Source organism: Phoxinus phoxinus (genome assembly GCF_949152265.1).
Source record: "Phoxinus phoxinus genome assembly, chromosome: 2".
Classification (NCBI taxonomy): Eukaryota; Metazoa; Chordata; class Actinopteri; order Cypriniformes; family Leuciscidae; genus Phoxinus; species Phoxinus phoxinus.
Genome location: NC_136877.1, coordinates 39,606,264 through 39,624,366, shown reverse-complemented (window position 1 = coordinate 39,624,366; position 18,103 = coordinate 39,606,264). Strand labels below are relative to the sequence as shown.

Here is an 18,103-nt window from a genome sequence, read left to right as displayed (position 1 = left end):
CTGGAATGCAGATTTGATGCACTTTGTCCATTGGACCGAACTTATAACTGCACACATTAATTCAGTGTTTGTGTCTTCAACTTTTGAGTTGCGTACCTGTTTAGTTAAGTACTAAAAGTATGAAAATGTATTATACACACTGCAAGCGTACAGTTTGTCTATTGATGTTATATAAACCTGATGTGCTCTGCCTGGAAGTGTGGCGGTGCCTATCTTGCAACAGAGAACAGTGTGCTCCTAAAATTTCTGGATGTCTGGTTCCTCCTAGTTCCAACTCCCACTTCCTGTTACACATGCTGACTGTAATAGCAGCTTTAGGAGCTGAGCTGGGAACCATGGGACAGAAATGTTTATTTACAGTAAATAACCATTGTCAGGGGCGGAAGAACTGTTTTGAAATGCATATTTTGTCCCTGATTTAAGCCAAGTCTGAAACGCAGACCTTATTTGGACAGCGAGCGTATACGTTTATGATATTTAGATTCACACACTCATGCTTAGACTTAAAGGAAGGGTAGGTCTTTACAGGAAAGCCACGTGAGGGAAGGGAAGTGTTGTTGTCTTGCTTTGGCATATACGTCTGGATTTATTATTGGCACATTGGTTGTGCACCATATGCCAGAAAAAAAAACTACTGCAAGCAATAGATTATCCATACATAACAGCTTAAATTTTAAAGGTGCAGTGCGTAATTTCTGACCTGCTAGTGGTACCAAATGGAATTGCAATAGTCATTCCACAATTTTCTTTTCAATCAGAATATTTGGATTTTGATGTTGTTTAGACCCCAACAGAAGACAGTAATATGGGTATGGAAGGGAAGAACTTTGAGTAAATGAAAACTGAATTTTCAACCATACCTTTAAACCACCCCAGAGTGACTCACGACTTTGGTTGAGCCAGAAATTGACATGTACATGTTGGGCTGCTCAAACAAACTAGAATATTTTGAAATCGCAGTGTTCACATTATTGGCTGTAATTCCAATAGATGTATTACACACATTACCTTTAATCATTACCAATTTTCCATGTCTCAGCATTTCTTGCAGCGTTTAAATAGAAAAAGAGCAGTTAATAAATGATACTTTTAGCCATGTGCAAATCGCATTACAGGAACCAATGGCTGTAATCTACTGTAAGAAGCCAACTGGCCAAATGCTGATATAAAACTGTAAGCACCACTTCTCTCATGAGGAAATAAAGTGTGGAGAGCCACTTCAGTAATCATCTATCAAAGGTTGCCTGGTCTCTCTGGGAGAAACCCCAGTTGCACTTCACTCTATGAGTTTATGATCTTGTGGTTTGGAGAGGCCGTGGAGGAGAGTTATGAAGGACAGAGACAGCAAACTCAGGAAGCTTCAAGAAAAAGCCGTTTCACGGTAAGACCCTGACCGCTGTGCTAAAGAACAAAGGAGACTCGATGCCAAAACAATGGACATTCCTTACATTCCCAAGACCACCACCCCCCTCCTGACTTTCCACATATTAAGAACAAAACTCTAAGACCTTTCAGACTCCAAAACTTTCCACATGCCAGCCTCAGCGTATGGTGTTACTGTATAATATGTTTTTGATCAAATTTGAATGCACATAATGATAGTTTATGGCTTGCTGTGCTGTTTTTTGTTAAGAAAATGTGCTGGATTTCTGTATATGTTTATATATTAGGGATGCATTGGTAGTCGATAATTATTTGAATGCTTTGGCTGACATTATGAAAAATGGATAATCATTTTGAGATTTGCTAAAGATGTTAAATTGAATAACATAGTTTGGCATGGTAATGACAATGTTCATGTGTCATGTGTGATCTTGGCCAAATAGATCTGCTACGCTGCTGCTGTTGGTTATTGCTGCTGCTACTGCGGAGCAAGTACAGGACTTGCTACTCCCAATACATACATGATGGTGGTGTGAGCAAGAAAGACATGCTGCTAGTGGTGTCACGATACTGGAATTTCCAACTTCGATACCTTGAAAATAGTATCTCGATATTCAATACCATTTTTGATACCACGGGGAAACCTGCCATATATACCACCATACAGATAATTAGGGTAATTTTGTTGTAATAGCTAAAACAGCACAGGAAGGCTTTATTTGAATAGTTGAACTACATTTACAGAAAAAGAACAAGTAAACAGTCAAGTAATTCAATAAGAACAAATAAACAAATTACAAATGATGGCACAAATAAATACAATAGGATAAAGAGACAAATTATATAAACATGGCTTTAAGTTTTTCAGGTGGGTCTAACAGTATTCAGATGAAAAACTACTACAGAAATTAAAGTAATTAAATTAAAACATTATGCTTACAATTAAAGTTACAAAACAACATCAGTGAGTAATTTTCTCTTTGTCTTTTTTTCTTTGATTAACATGACAGACAGCACCAGGTTTATTAAGCTGCTGTCACTTTAAGAGATTATCCATGGATCCAATATACTGTTGCACAACATGCGTTTTCTCTACTATTTACATTTACGTTCCAAAACTGTCTGTATTTACCTGAATATCCGGCAAGACGGCATTTTGACTTTTTATGTATTTAACCGTTTAAGCATGAAAAATAAGTCAATTAGGTATCACAATATGTTAAAAACAGCTTTATGAGAGGGAAACTTGTATAGATCAGTGGTGCTCGCACTTTTGGTGTAAAGCGAAACCTGCGCAATTACAAGAATTATGCACAATACCAGCACTATTCAAGTGAATGAGGAGGCGAGTGTGTGTCAATGTCAATTCTCTATCGGAGAGATGAGAGTGTGAAAACGCTGTTATCAGTGTATCGATACTGCAGAAAAAGGAGTATTGGAACGGTTTCAGATATTTCAGTATTGATATTGATATTTCGATATGTATCAAATCGATACATTTCGAAATATCAATATTTTTGATAAGACTACATGCTCCTGCTGCACAATATAGCCTACATGAATTACCCGTTGCAGATCTATACAGGTGGAGCTGGGGGAGGTGGAGAGTTTCTGAAAGCGTGCTGCAACTGCTACAGTATATGCTGACCGCTGACCAAGTATTTGAAGGTTGAGCAGCAAGTTTATTGGCCACTGATACAGCAGGAACTAATCAGATGTGCAATAGAGAGAATCATGTGATTGCAAGCAGATTGAGATAAGGACCTATCAGCCTCCGCCATCTAGAGTTTTTATGACAGATTTATATTTTAGTGGTAATGGACAAAAGCGTGCTCCTTTTCCTGGAATATGTCAAGTGATCAATCCAGACAGTACTTGTGTGGGTTCATCTTTTGGGATTGCATTACGTACATCGAAATAGCTTCTTTTTTTGTTGATAGGTCAAGTAGCCCAGGGTTCTGCGCCGTAGTCCACCTTCTCTCATCATAGTAAAAACTTTCTGTGGTATAACTGATATACTGGACATGTGGATAAGATGTAGGCCATCAGTTAGATTAACCTCTGTTCAGTTGCCAGGGGAAAAGAGTAAACGAATTGCGGTGTTAACATGAGTATAGACTGTGAAGCCTTGTGAATTGCTCTGCATCTGTTTTAACATCTGTTATTTTAGTTTGTTTAGAACGGTTTGTTATCGAGTCTGCCGTCTCCCACACTTTTATTCATTCACTTTATGCTCTTGTGATTGAAAGGCTACCAGGTTCATGACTTGGCACATCTCTCTGCTATTTTTTTTCTGTCCAAAATAGTTAGGAAGGGTTTGATGTGGCTGATAAGCTTTTAGGCTGCGATGCATTTTTGCATGCTTTCTTTCCCCTTGAAAAATACTTTAAAATCAGAGTTAAAGAGAATCCAAAACAACAAACATGCTATTGTGCTGGAGAGCCCAACTCTTGACTGCTCCCTTCCTGGACTGGGCTTTTCGTTGTGCCCGTATTGGTAAAAGCCTGGGTGATTAAATGGAATGCAGCCTGTGCGTCTCGCTCGCTGTTTTCGGGAAGCAGGCAAACAAATGATGATGATTGCACCGACTGAAAGTGAAGATTTAGTTTTCGTTTTTGAAACGGTTGACCAGCTGGATCCTAGCAGAAGTAGTAATCCACGATTTCAATTACAATCTGTGCAAATCGCTATAGAAATGCTATATTCTTGATCAGTGTATTATTCTTGAACATGAACATATACTTGGATATGGGCGTGGTAATTTACGTTTTCCCTACAATAAGAGAGAGAGGCCTTCTAACGAACTGTGTTGGTTGTGAAAACAAAAGAGAGAGGAATGATCTTTGACTAGAACATGGCATACAGTACTACTGACTCATGTGCGGGTCACCAATGTTCCTTACAATAAGCAGTGACATCACACCTTAAAATAATATCAGTTTATGGTTTAATTACCCTTCTTTGCTACCACACACAATCTTAGTTCATATAAAGCATTTAGAAGTTAAACTCTACAGCTACCCATAATGGTTTGCATTGAGCTTAACCCTGGGTTGATGTGTTTTTAAACCCAGAGTTAAGGCTAAGTTTAGGTAATGTTCCACACTCTTGTGCAGTGCTAACCTCAAATTTGTGTTGTCAAAGATATATGCTGTCTCCCAATTCGCCGCCTTCTGTGGCCTAAAACAATGTACACTTTTTGTGAAAAAAAAGTACATGCTTTTGGGTGTGTAGCAGAATCATTTTTTATTGTAGTTCTGAACCAAAACCTCCTCAAAAGCGCAATGGGTTGTAGTAGGTAACATTCGTTGTTAAAGTGTGCATGGATCTGCACATCAAATTTCCACCGGAAATAGTAGACCAACCGAGTACTACCTTTGGTACCATTTAAACTTAAACTAACAATTTTGGACGCAATAATGCTAATTTCGAATACCATTTAGGATGTATAGTATGCAAATCGGGATGCAGTGATACAGAGTGACACAACAGGGCTTTTTACACCTGAAATATTTAACCCTGGGTCATTCTAAACCCTGGGTTATCTTGCTTCACGTTTCACACTGATCATAATTTACCCGGGGATTAACAATTAATCCTGGGTATTCATAAACTGATGCTTCACATGGAATATTCCTAAACCCTGAGTTAACGTTCTTATTTGCATATTTACGGTGCCAGTGTCATCATTGATTGGATGAACGCAGCATGCGACCTGTTTACATAAAAGCTCTAGCATTGCGCCTCCTCGTATTGACTGTACTTTCGAATTATACTGAATGGACTTTTCAGAATATAAAGGTAAGAATAAAATGGTCTCTTCTTCACTCAAATTGTCTGTTTTCTGTCAGCATTGTTCCTCTAAAACACAGAATTTACAGGTTATATACAATGTGCTGTGTTTTCATAACTGTCCAAAGCATGCAAATATGAGGACGCAATTGGTTGTTTGACACCACAATGCGGTGTGGGTTAAATGCAGTGTGAAAAGCCCTAATGTGGAGCTATAACATTAATCCAAGTTGCTTAGCAACAGACAACCATTCATAAATTGCCTTGATCCTTACATTATTAAACATTCATGACTTTGTACAGGCATAGAAACTTCCACTCCCCGTGTTTAGGTTTGATGTCTGTGGAAAATTGTTACAAATGTCAAACAGTGACTTTTTAACTAGTGCAGTGAAGAGCATTATTTGCAGAGAGAAACGTGTGTTTCAGAAGATTTAAGCAGTGCGGATCATTTCCACAGATGGACAAGCAGTTATTAAAACATGTCCATGTTCCAAACCTGTATGACTTTCTTTCTTCTGTGAAATTTTTAAGAAGATATTTTGAGATATTTCAGTGTTTTTTTTCCCCTTAGTGTTTTGACAATGGGCAGCATTCTTCTATCTACTCATACAGATTTGGTACAACATGTTAACATGTTGTGAACAAAAAAGAATGTAACTCTTTGGCTGAACTATCCCTTTAAGAATGACACTGTGTTAACAATTCAACTGAAGAGCCCATTAGTGGGAGTTTGTGCTCCATTATAATTTGTCCTACACATGATTGTTGGGTTTTTCTTTTATTGTCAGTGTTGTAGTTGTTAATCAGACTGACCCCAATATGACACTTATCAGCCCTTCTGATTTGAGCAGGAAAAGCTGTTTACTAAGCACAGCTGATATGAGTTAAATTTCATTTTATTCTCTCTTTCTCTCTGAGGCAGTTTCTGGAATAACAAAACACAGCTTCTCAGATGTGCTTTGCATTGTTGTGCTTTCTACACTATTGAAAAGAGCAAGAATACATGTACCTGGCCTCATGCCCCAGGGACAATGCACCGTTTCAATCATTTTGTCTTACACCACCAATTTGTCTCCCTATTTTCACATAAAGTCTCTCTCCCTCTCTCTCTCTCTCTCTCTCTCTCTCTCTCTCTCATTTTTTTCATTTTTTGGAAACAAGTTTTTTTTGCGTTTCTAGGATGCTTTTTCATGTCTTGAGACTGTGGTTGTTATAAAAATAATTTTTACTAAAAGTGTTATCTTTAATTTTTTTTGTAAATAAAGCGATCTCTACCCCTCTCTCTCTCTATCTACCCCTCTCTCTCCCTCTCTCTCTCTACCCCCCCCCCCCCCCTCTCTCTCTCTCTCTCTCTATCTCTACACCTCCCCTCACTCTCTCACCACTGCTGGCCGAATTTGACTGCTCTCCCAGGGAGACAGGAAGCGGCCCTCACATTTTTCCCCCATTCAAACAATAATAGGAGAGAATGCTAGGTATTATTTTAGCAGTGGCTTGCCGCTTTATCTCCCCCAAACATAGTTTCCTCTCCGTCTGAGCACCGCTTCCTCTCCCTCTAATGTCATTAGAGAGAGTGGGTGGGAGGCTGTGTATGTGAGCGAGAGAGAGAATATGCTGTTTAGTGGACTGAATGTTTGGTCTTCAGTTGTGACTTGAAATATTGAGCGAGAGAGAGAGAGAGAGAGAGAGAGAGAGAGAGAGAGCTGCTGTTTGAGAGGGGAAGTGGGGGGAGTGTTTGTCTGTTAATTTTTTCCTGGACTAGGAATCTGGTCAGAGCCTCTGGCTGCCTCATTACAGCTAAATGACCACCAACCTTCACTCATGTGAGCGCTGAAGTCGTTAGGGTCCTGATAAAGACTGACCACTCACAGCAGACACAGACCTCAGGGTTGTCCTTTGACACGAGACGTCTACTGATGGTTTAAACTTGAACTTCATCTTGAACCTGTAGCTCAAAAGTATTGGATTGGATTCATCTCAGAATATTTCTCTTACTGTGAGAACATCTGGAGTTGTGTCAAGTGCTGTGAGTATCTAAATAAGTTTTGTATTGCACAGAAAACCTCAAGTGGGAGTCAAACCAGCACTAATTTCAACCTGGTTAGCCTGTTTCTGTTAGGTGCATTTCACTGGAACAGTACTGCCGTGCTAAGGCATATGCAGTTACTACACCAACACTGAAACTGAGAAAGTTTTTTTTTTAGTTTTTTTCAGAGTTTTTCAGAGTTTTTTTGTTTTTTGTTTGTAAATTTTGGATTGCTTTGGTAGTTTTATGTTTTTCGTGAATCTGAGCATATTGAGCCAAACCTCCATCTCAGGACAGATCATAGTCTACCCAATTTCAGTCATGAATTAATTTAGACAAAAAGTAATCTTTTCTGTGTTTAAATTATGTTTGATCAACGGTGTTTATTGGACGAGGATGACAATGCGAATATAGCTACGAGCTGTCGTGTGAAAACTTTAAACATCCTGAGATTGCAGAAGTTTTTTAGGCAAAAGTGTTAATTGGGATGAAATCTTAATTACATTTATTGTTTATAGGTTTCTGAAAGAGACATTTACATTTTGATGTGCCTCCGGGTTTATGCTTTAATTTAAACAATTTATTCTCTGTTTACTGTCATATTTGCTTGAGTGGCAGGTGTGTGTTTTTAATGTGTATTAATGTGTTTAATTTGTTGTATTAGAGTAAATATTATTCGGCTTGCTTACCTCACTCTGAAAACTGCTATTAAATAGCATATCACTTTGTTTCACACCTGTTTTTAGGTCAGTAAGATATTTAGATTTATTTTCCCAATAAGGATGACTTATGAAACATTATAAATGTTTTTAAGATTTATATTTTAATTAAATGCTGCTTTCTTTTATATGCATCTAATTCTGAAAAACATAATTCGTTTTCCACAAACGTTTTTTGATCAGCAGCACATAAGCATATTAAAATGATTTCTGAAGGATCATGTGACACTGAAGACTGGAGTAATGATGCTGAAAATTCAGCTTCGCATCACAGGAATAAATTACATTTTAAAATGTATTCAAATATAAACCAGTTAGGCTATTTTAAATGTAAAAATAAACATTTCACAGTATTGCTGTTTTAACTGTATTTTTTATTAAATAAATGCAGCCTTGGTGTGCATAAGAGACCCCACATTTTTTAATTGTATTATCTCTACACTGTCTCCTGTCCTGTGGGTCATACCAAAATATTGTTGTTCCTTACATATTGCATTTTTGGATATTTCTCACTTGCTTCTATTATTTTATAGCCTCTCGTGGAAAAACTAAAATTATTATTAGTTGAATTATAAGCTCTTAAAAACCATTGTTCCCTCTGGATCATTATTGCCATCTGGAATGTTTGTGAATACTGTACTCCTGTCAATGGAACTGATGGGATGTACCTGGAATCTGGGCCTTGTTCCATTAATGCTGCTACTTTATAAATTAATTGGCCGTTTTTTTTACTGTAGATGTCTTAGAAAGAACCTCAATCAGCCATTTCAGTAATCCAGTGGATGGCAGATATGAAAGAGTTCCAGATGGTGAAGTCAAACAGATTTCCCTTGATTCCTGCATGTGTTTGTCAAGACTGACACTGCTTTGGGAGTATAGGGTCTTTTCTTTATTCTTGAATGCTGGAATTTCCAGATTGTGGTTTCTTTTTGTCAGTAATTGGTACTTGGGAATATTAGAGTGATGTTATACTTCTTAGACTGTTCAGTCTATACACTTCTTACTGACTTTGTGTTCGCTTACATCTCTGTTCTTCGAGCAGGCGCAGTGTGCCAGTGATCCGTCCCCACTCTTGGCACCTGGCAAAGCTGTCAGAGGCACCCTGCACTACAGGCACTGGTGATCCCTCAGATGGCCCCTCGGCTATGCAGCTCCACTTCACACCTCTCAGTGTACCATGGCACTCTGGAGGTGACAGCAGGTTGGTGTAAATAACTATTATACAGATGATGTATTCAAGTAAACATACTTTAATCCATATGACCATTCTTTCCCTTCATTTCAGTGATTTACAATCATTTAGACACCTTTTTGAAACATTTCCATTAAACTACTAATAGCTTAAACAGATCTTTGTGTCTGTGCGAGAGGGAGAGAGATATATCTCATTGTTGAATTAGGGAATTTTGCTTCCAGCAAATTTCACAAGGAAAACAATCAAAGAGGAAGCTGGTGATCTCACATCTTATGTCAACATGTGGCTCACCGGATGCCACCACTATTTTCAGACATATGACTCAGACATTTTTCACAGATCACCAGTAGAGTGACCAAAAACACAAAAAAAGTCTGTTGTACAAAACCCAGCATTGACTTAAGGGACTAATCTTTAACTTTCACCTTCAACTGTAATGTTTGTTTTGGGGGATTTGTTCTTCAGTGTTTTGCTGAGGAGTCTGTGAAACCTAATTACAACACCTGTAACAGAATGAAAATGCGTACATAATTGTCAAATTAAAATATCTGTTAAAATTTTTTATAGTTGGCACATACAGATATTTGATACTGAAATTTCAAGCTGGCATTTAATAGTGTACATCGTTACTTTTTGTAGGCAATCTTTGAAATCCTTATGGTGATTGTCACATTACCTAACTTGGTTCACTTCTGTTTCATTATGCAGTGAGCTGTCCATGCAGTGGGGCCATATCTCCAGGCACTACAGCACAGACCGCAGCAGCTCAATAGGAAGTATGGAGAGTCTGGAGAATCCTCCCAACCAGGGTTACTATGACAGTCAGCTCTCTCCCATTGATCCTGTCATCTTCAACAACAAACGTGACTCTGCTTACAGCTCATTCTCAGCCAGCTCAAACACATCTGATTACACTGTTCCTGTCAAGCCTGAGGAGATCAACTCCATGGACAACATCCTTCAGGGTCTGGGTTCTTCCTGCAGGTATCCAGACGGAGGCCAACATTCTGCCCCCAGTGGCCATGGAAACCAGCAGGAAGAACATCAACGTTCCAAGATACTGTCTGACAGAACTGCAGCTAAAGTCCGACCGTCGTCCTATAGCTGCGAGGAGGAACACTGTGCACCACCGCAGCCACCCATGAGGAAGGACAGCTTTAGGGCTACTAGAGGCCAACCAACAGATAAACGCTGTGTGTCTGCTCCTGTAGGCATTCCAAGTGTAACCAGCTGCATAGTTGAAGATCAACCCCAAGTCCAGGAAGTTTTGACAGGCAATGTTTATTTGAATGGAACACAAGAAAATGAGCAAGAATGTAAAGGGTGCACCACTGGAACTTATTATACCTTAAACTCTCAGAGAGATAGCAAAGCAACTGACTTTGAGAACTCTTCAAAATCTGTGGTGGCGCCTTCACCTCCTCTGAGTCCCTTTTCACTAAGGAATATGGATGAGAACATTGAAAGCCAACTCCAACCAGAACATAATCTCCAGTCAGCAATGCACAGACACAGTGCACCTGAGAAACTTCTAGCTTCTCAGATGTGTATGATGGATATCTCTGGCGACAAAAGTGATCATCGTGTATCTCCTGCTTCCATGTGGTCACAGTCTCCTCTTTTTCTGAGCGATACTAGTCCAAATAAGTCTCAGGGCAAGTGGGGAGCAAGCCGATGTTCCACGCCTGGTTCGGTGGCAACTTCCGAACTTGAGGATCCCAGGGTAGAGGAGGAACCTCTTGATTCTGGACAGAATCTGTGGGGGAAGCCCGGAAATCCCACGGGGAATGGATTATCCACCACTAACTCTCAGACCATTGAGAAGAACATTGGTTCTGTAGGTGTGGACACTCACTTAAATGAGAATGGTGGAGAAGTAATGGAGGACAATGGCAATGCCACAAAGCAGTCGCAGAAAAGGCAGTTACGTAGCTCCAAGTCGCGTCGCAGAAGTGACCGTTTTGCCACCAACCTTAGAAATGAGATCCAGAGGAAGAAGGCTCAGCTGCAGAAGAGTAGAAACCCTTGTGGTGAAGAGACCGTGGAAGAAGAGGTTGTAGATGTCAACACAGAGGCAGTAGCTCCTCCAGAGTACCATCAACCCAGACCCCAAACCCTCCCAAGACCTCTTACCAAACCGCCCACTGCCTCCGTGCAAATATTAGCACATATACCTCAACAAGTTCTTGATACCACACAAGCTGAGGAACATTCCAGCACCAGGGTCGTGGGCTTCCAGTCATCTCAGACCCAAACTCAGATCCCTCAACAGGCCAGACAAGTTTATGTGCATGTGGTGGAGGAGATGGCACCTGCAGGTAAACCACGGCGATGGCGTTGGACACCAGAACGCAAGCTTCAACCAGAAACTGAGCCCTCTGAGAATAAGAGAAATGAGGCTACTGGAAAGATGTGGTCTGGAAAAATGGTATCGACTAGAGGGAGGACTAGTTCCTCCAGCGGCCGTCGATCAGATGAGTGTGACATCCTTCCCTTTGCAGACCGCAGGAGGTTTTTTGAGGAGACCAGCAGGAAGTTGAGTCAGTCTGTAACAAACTTATCAAGCCTGACAAGTCGAAATCAGAGGCTAGACCAGCAGTGTAGGCCGAACCATCCATCCTCACCTGAACCTATTGAGATGGCCTCTAACCTGGGCCGGAGAAGGTTTTCATATCAAGATGTGCCATATGTCAACTCACTGGACACTGGGAGACAGTTTATGAGTTCCCAACAAGATCAAGAAAAAATTATGGAGAGACAGATGCAGAGAGACCAGGAGAAACAAAGAGAGCAGGAGAAAGTTAAGGAGCAAGAGAAGCTTAGAGAACAAGAGAGGGAGAAGGAAAGATTAAGGAAAGAGAGGGAAAAAGAGAAACAAATGGTGAAGGACTGGGAGGAGAGGCAGAGGCTGCTACAGAGAGAACAAGAATGGGAGTCCGGGAGAGAAACTGTTCGCTCTGAACACAATATAAGCAGTGACACAGTTCCTCAGTCTTTATCTCATGACGCCTATCGGAAGCAGCCGCCCACACCTCAGGTTCCTTCCTCCCTGCAGTCCTCTGAGCATTTCTATAGCAACACTACCACTAACATCCAAAAGCCTTGCTCAGCGTTCCACCCAGTGACCACCCAGCACAATCAGTATGATGGCTACCACGTAAATTCACCCTACAAGGCCAGGAGCTACACCCCAACTGAGGTAAGACTGGGAATTCAGCATTATCCATTGTCTTAAAAAGGGATTGTCAAGTATTTCTGATCCAGGCTCTCAGCCAACCCAGGGAGCCACTAATATAAAAATAAGGGTTTTTCCCTGCATAGAGAATTATGAGGCGGTCGCCGCCGTCAAATTTCGTGCTGCCTCCGGCTCTCGACAAATCTTGGACAGACAGTCACATGCTCCGGCCTGTGTCCATTCTCAAACCATATAGTTTGCTGCGGGGATCATAATCCGCGAGTCGGTGGGGCAAGTAATAAAAACATAACATTACAATTAATCAAGGGTGGATGACAGATACATTATTATAATGTGTTGAGTTTAATAAAGACGTATCTCTAATCACGGTAAAACGCAATGAACGTGCGTCACTCTTTTACTTTAGTTTTCAACAACGTAATTCTCTTCAGGGAAAACCAATCAAGGAAAACATATCAGGGCTCAACAATAACGCTTGTCCGGGACACATGTGTTTTTTTTAAGGGACAAGTGAAAGAGAATTGTACTTGCCCAACCGGACAAATGCCCTGATTAAAACAATTTTCAAAATAAAAAATAAAATAAAAAATAACTGGGAATCACCGAAAACACGATTTTATTTCATTTAATGTAAGTGGCGATTGATAGCTTATTAGTTGATAATAATATACTGACGGTAACAAAGTTGCGCTGTTTCAATTTTAAATGAAAGGTGGAGCATACATTTAATAAAATTAGAGAAGAAAATGCCGTTTATAAAGGTAAAAAACTCTGATAAGAGTGATGTAATGAAACATTGACAATTTAAGTTTGAAGGAAACCTCTGTTTAGGCTATTAAGGAAATGTAATTTTGCCAAGAACTTATATTTTAAATAACTGTTATTTTTAAAACAGCCTACTTCAGTGTGATATTTTACCATATTATCATACTTAACACTGAGAATTTGAATAATTGTAATGTGATGATCAGATGCAGATGTCTAAATCAGAGAATATCATAGGTTTGGGCGGTTGGTAAAAACCCCCCCAAAAAAACACAAAAACAAATCAGGTATTGGTGAATACCTTATGGATGTAAATATCATAATATGTACTATATACAGTATGGAATAGACATGCACGTGACACATTGTTTTTAAATTATTTATGCAAGTAAGAGTAAAGTTTTCCTCCTGCAGTTCACTGTCAAATAACAACCTCATAAATTCATAATGAATAGCCTGTATATGTGCTTATAATGAATAGCCTGATGGAAATCAAACATGGCTAAAATAGGGTGTGATTTGCTTTCATTATTGTGGTTATTTACGGTTCTAGGTTTCTATGAGCTAAAAGATGAGTCCTTACAAATACATGTTGAACATTTGATTTCTGTTATAATTTTGAATTGAAAATAGTCTTATTGCAAATGGGATGGAAATTGTGGTTTAGTTCCTGCTGAGCCTTTATTTAAAAAAAATGCACTGAGCCAGATTGATACTTTTATGTTATCTGTAAAAAATTATGTGTCGTCTTTGTGCATTGATTTATATGCGCACTGTTAGAACTGAATAAGAATGAAACCATTTATACTTTACTTTAGCTGTTATTTTAAGACTCTTTGGTATAGTGCCATGTAGATGGGAATGAGACCGTTGTTTTCAGTCCTCAGTGCAGACTTATTTTAATATTAGCATTCATACAGATCAGGATATATTGAAACTGGCCTTCCTTGGAGTCTCAAAAGGCAAAATGTTGGCCAGAACTGTATACAAATCATAAATCGGCTCTAAAACAACAGGAAGATTGAATATGTATATTGAATATGTGTCAACAGTCACTATTTTTAATACATGTCCTTTGGTCATCTTAAAACAGGAATTAATGCTCTAACTGATCTCTGAGCCATTCTTATTCCTTCAGTATATTTAGATAGACAACCTTTATTAATCCTTGAGGGCAAATTGAGGTAAATTCAAGAGGGATTTTCCTTGTTGTGGAATCAAGCCCATGTACTCTAGATGAGAATCAGAGATACTATTCACAAGGAAGGAACTTTTGGATATCTAACCCTTATATTTATTTTGCACTTTGTGTGCTTTAAAAAAAACTGGGCTCTAGATGGTTGGCACAACAGTGGTAAACCAGTGTGTTTTTGGTTACATAGAGCACTCTTTCTTTTCTATTGTACAATTGAGCATGTTATTTAAACCCTTTTGAGAGAGGCGTTTAAATGCCAGGGTTCACCTATAGCGGGTTGTTTCAGATGAAACCATATGCTAAATAACAGATTGGCGAAAAGGTATAAAGGTACATAAATCACCATTTTACTGCTTTACCAAGTTTGTTTTTCTTTGCAGTTAGAATAATGCAAATAGGGTTAGGTAAAAACATTATCTACTCTAGTACATGAATGAATTTGTCTGTTAAATATATATTTTTTTATTATATGTATAGGCCTATTTTAAATACATGGCAAATGTATTTTACAGGCCCATCCTGTGCGGGAACAGGAACAAACCAAAAAACTAAACAGAAACTACAGCCTGACAGAGAGGTAAGAATTCAGTTTTTTATTGTGTCTTAGTATATGTATGCTGTTATTGCCCCTATTTTATGCATTCTTTACTTGTATACTGATATTGTTATTGACAAACCTTTACTTAGAATTATAGCATAACATTTCTTATTCCACAGGGACTACTCAAAGTGTAAAAGAGGCTCCAGGACAGAAGAAGGTGCTGTTGTTCTGAATTTCATGGGTCAAGGTGGCAACAGCATTACAGGTGGCTGCACCGAGGAGCATCTTTTTTCACCCCTTAAAAACCGTGCTATGTCAGAGAACGACATTCGCATGGAGACACAAAATGTTCATAATCAAATTTCAAACACCAATGTCAGCAGAATGCGTTCGTCCACTCTTAGCGACCTGGATGAGAATGGAGTATGTGTCGATGAGGTAAAAAAGAAAAAAGGGCCCCCGCCTCCTCGTCCACCACCCCCAAAATGGGAGCAGTTCCACAAGAGGCGGGCATCCCACCACAACCTCTTCTCCACTCCGCCACTCTATTCCTCTCCCTCTTCCTCTCCACCTCGGCCACAGACGTGCACGTCCCGGCCCCCCAGTGTGCCTGAAATGACACGTCAGCGTTCCTATAGTCTTCCTCCGAGGGAGGTTTCAGAGAGCCGTCACTGCTGCAGTCAAGAGTACTCGGTGGCTCCACCCAGCCCTGCTTTTACACGTCGGGCTTTTAAACCTGTAGCCTTGCCCCCAAGAGAGAGGGACGTAACCCTTCAGAACTATGACATGAGGAGAGAACTTCATCAGCCTTTGCCACACCCTGAACCATGCACAAGGTAAAACATACCATCCTACCCCACGTATAATGACATATAAGATCCATGAAGAAGAACAGGACGTCTTTTTAAAATGCTAGTTTAGACTTCTTAGAAGTGTACTCTTTGTATTCATGTTGATTTCATATGGTTTTGACAAACCATTTTCAAGAATTTCAAAATCTAAAAAAATGAATGTGGTGTAACCATTAAGTAAAATGTAAAAACACTTTTGTGTTTTTACACTTTGAATACATGAGAACACATCTCATGTGTTTTTTTTTATTTTTACGGAAATTATTGTTTGTTAGGTTTTTAACGCTTTTTTGAATATTAATAAGCAGTGAAACATTAAAATAATAATATAAGACTAAGCCAAACTACTAAAGGTTTTATTTACTATTTACTTATTTTATTTTTATTTTTTTTTACTTCATTATGATATACACAGTACCTTTTATAGGGTTGGTAAAGAAGTCTCTTATGCTAATCTGCATTTATTTGATCAAAAATACAGTAAAAACCATAATGTTGTTAAATTTTACAATTTAAATTTTTTTTTTTTTTTTTTTTTTTTTGTATATTTTAAAATGTAATTTATACCTGTGATGTCAAAGCTGTCTCACATGATCCTTCAGAAATGATTCTAATATGCTGATGTGCTGCTCAAGAAACATTTCTTATTATTCTCAATGTTGTAAACAGTTGTGCTGCTTAATATTTTTGTGGACACCATGATACATTTTTTGTCAAGTTTTTTTGATAAAGGGAAAGCTCAAAAGAACATAATTTATTTGAAATAAAATCGAAATGTCTTTACTCTCAATTTAGATCCATTTACTTGCTAAATAAAAGCATTCATTTCTTTCTTTCTTTCATTCAAAAAAAAAAAAAAATCTTACTGAACCTAAACTTCTGAACAGTACTATTTAATTAATTGCATTTTAATGTACTTTTGAATAAATGACCTTAATTTCTGCCCTCTTTTAGAATACCTGTCCACACTGCTACAGCATCAGATGAGCCTAGAGTCACACTGGTGAAGCCCATCTTTCCGGAGCATCGAGTTGAGTGGGACCGGTCCAGTCCTCACTACCCTGCACAGGGCACTACCAGGTCTCTTGAAATCCCAGAGAAACCTGTGTATCCAGAATCCTACTTCTCCATGAACAACTACCACTTGCAGCCCCATCAAGCAGGTTTCCCCGGAACCGCCCACAAAAACCAGATCGTTTCCTCCCGCAGTCCCAGCATCGTAGAAGATGGAAACCTGCCCCTGGAGACAGACATCGATGAGATCTGTGAGAATGAGCGAGCAGGAGAAGTTCAGAGGAGGGAAGGGGAGGTCAGGGTGGAGATGCAGGGTTTTGCTCGGCCTGTTATGGTGATGGAGACAGACATCGATAACATGCCTGAGGAAGGGGCTCCATCGGCAAGAAGCATTAGAGGACAGAGGAGCTCCCTGGTGGACTCCATTCTGGATGAGAATTATGGTATATCTAGGAAGGAGCTGATTGGAGAGTTATTTCCACAAAGTGTAAATACAGAGATAGGTGGAGAGAGCTGGAGAGGGGGTTACCCAATCAGCGGAGGAACACTAGAGAGGTACGATAATTTTCTCACTTTCCTTTTCTTGTAATTTATGTTTAAATGCCATGAATAGTAATGGTTGTCACGGCATGCTTCAGTACAGAGCCACTAAAGGGACATGGTGATGGGAAAAATATGAGATGGGAGGAAAAAATATTTTGCGTTCCCCTGAGAAAGCTCAGAATGTTTGCGAGCAAATGCAGGCAATGCAAACTTTTTGCGAGGGAACACAAAGTTTCTCGGGGGGAACACAAAACATTTGCAAAGGAACACAAACGCATTTTTCCTACTCCAATCTCATATTTTTTCCCCACCACCATGTCCCTTAAGGGGCTCCGTACTTCAGCGTAATCTAAAAAGCTGAAATATCCATGACCTTTTTTCTAGGCCCTCTAGACTAGGAACATCCGCTGCACAAGTTTCACGATCAACCTGTTACGACACATCAGTTGACAACGCACAACTTCTTGCCAAGATTCGAGAGATCTCAGAGAGGAGAGAGGAGGAGGAAGAACTCAATTATAAGGTGAAAGATTCAGAAATGTTTGGGTCGCTTTTTACACGCTTTGTAAATGTAAAGTCATCTAGGTTCATAAAATCTTTCAATTTCGTGTAATTTCAGATGTGGCCCCAAAGTTCATGGACACTTGAAATGTTACTGAAGTACATATGAAACTTAACTTCACTTTTCTGACCCTTTTTAAGTTACTTTTATAACTCAAGATGATTTTTTGGATGTATGAAGTCAGTTCCTATGAAGATAAATAATAAATGACTCTTATCAATTTATTTATTCAAAACCTGAATTGGAAAAAAGTCACACAAAGAGCCCTGTATTTACATCATGTTAAAAAATTATTGATTAAACAATAAATTAATCTCC

At 39.2% G+C, this 18,103-nt stretch overlaps 1 protein-coding gene across 4 annotated transcripts in view; it reads left to right on the top strand.

The window, feature by feature from the left end:
* The window catches only part of shroom4 (shroom family member 4), a 52,801-nt gene that overhangs the window by 30,121 nt on the left and 4,577 nt on the right, over positions 1–18,103 (top strand). For 2 of the 4 annotated variants that reach the window (XM_079583720.1, XM_079583722.1), the window contains exons 3-8: positions 8,963–9,124; positions 9,827–12,317; positions 14,787–14,851; positions 14,992–15,651; positions 16,621–17,235; positions 17,608–17,746. In XM_079583720.1, coding sequence (XP_079439846.1) covers positions 8,963–9,124; positions 9,827–12,317; positions 14,787–14,851; positions 14,992–15,651; positions 16,621–17,235; positions 17,608–17,746 — 4,132 coding nt within the window. Of the gene's footprint in view, positions 1–6,968; positions 7,205–8,962; positions 9,125–9,826; positions 12,318–14,786; positions 14,852–14,991; positions 15,652–16,620; positions 17,236–17,607; positions 17,747–18,103 lie in introns of those variants that run through there. The other 2 variants (XM_079583723.1, XM_079583721.1) reach the window with 2 other exon arrangements.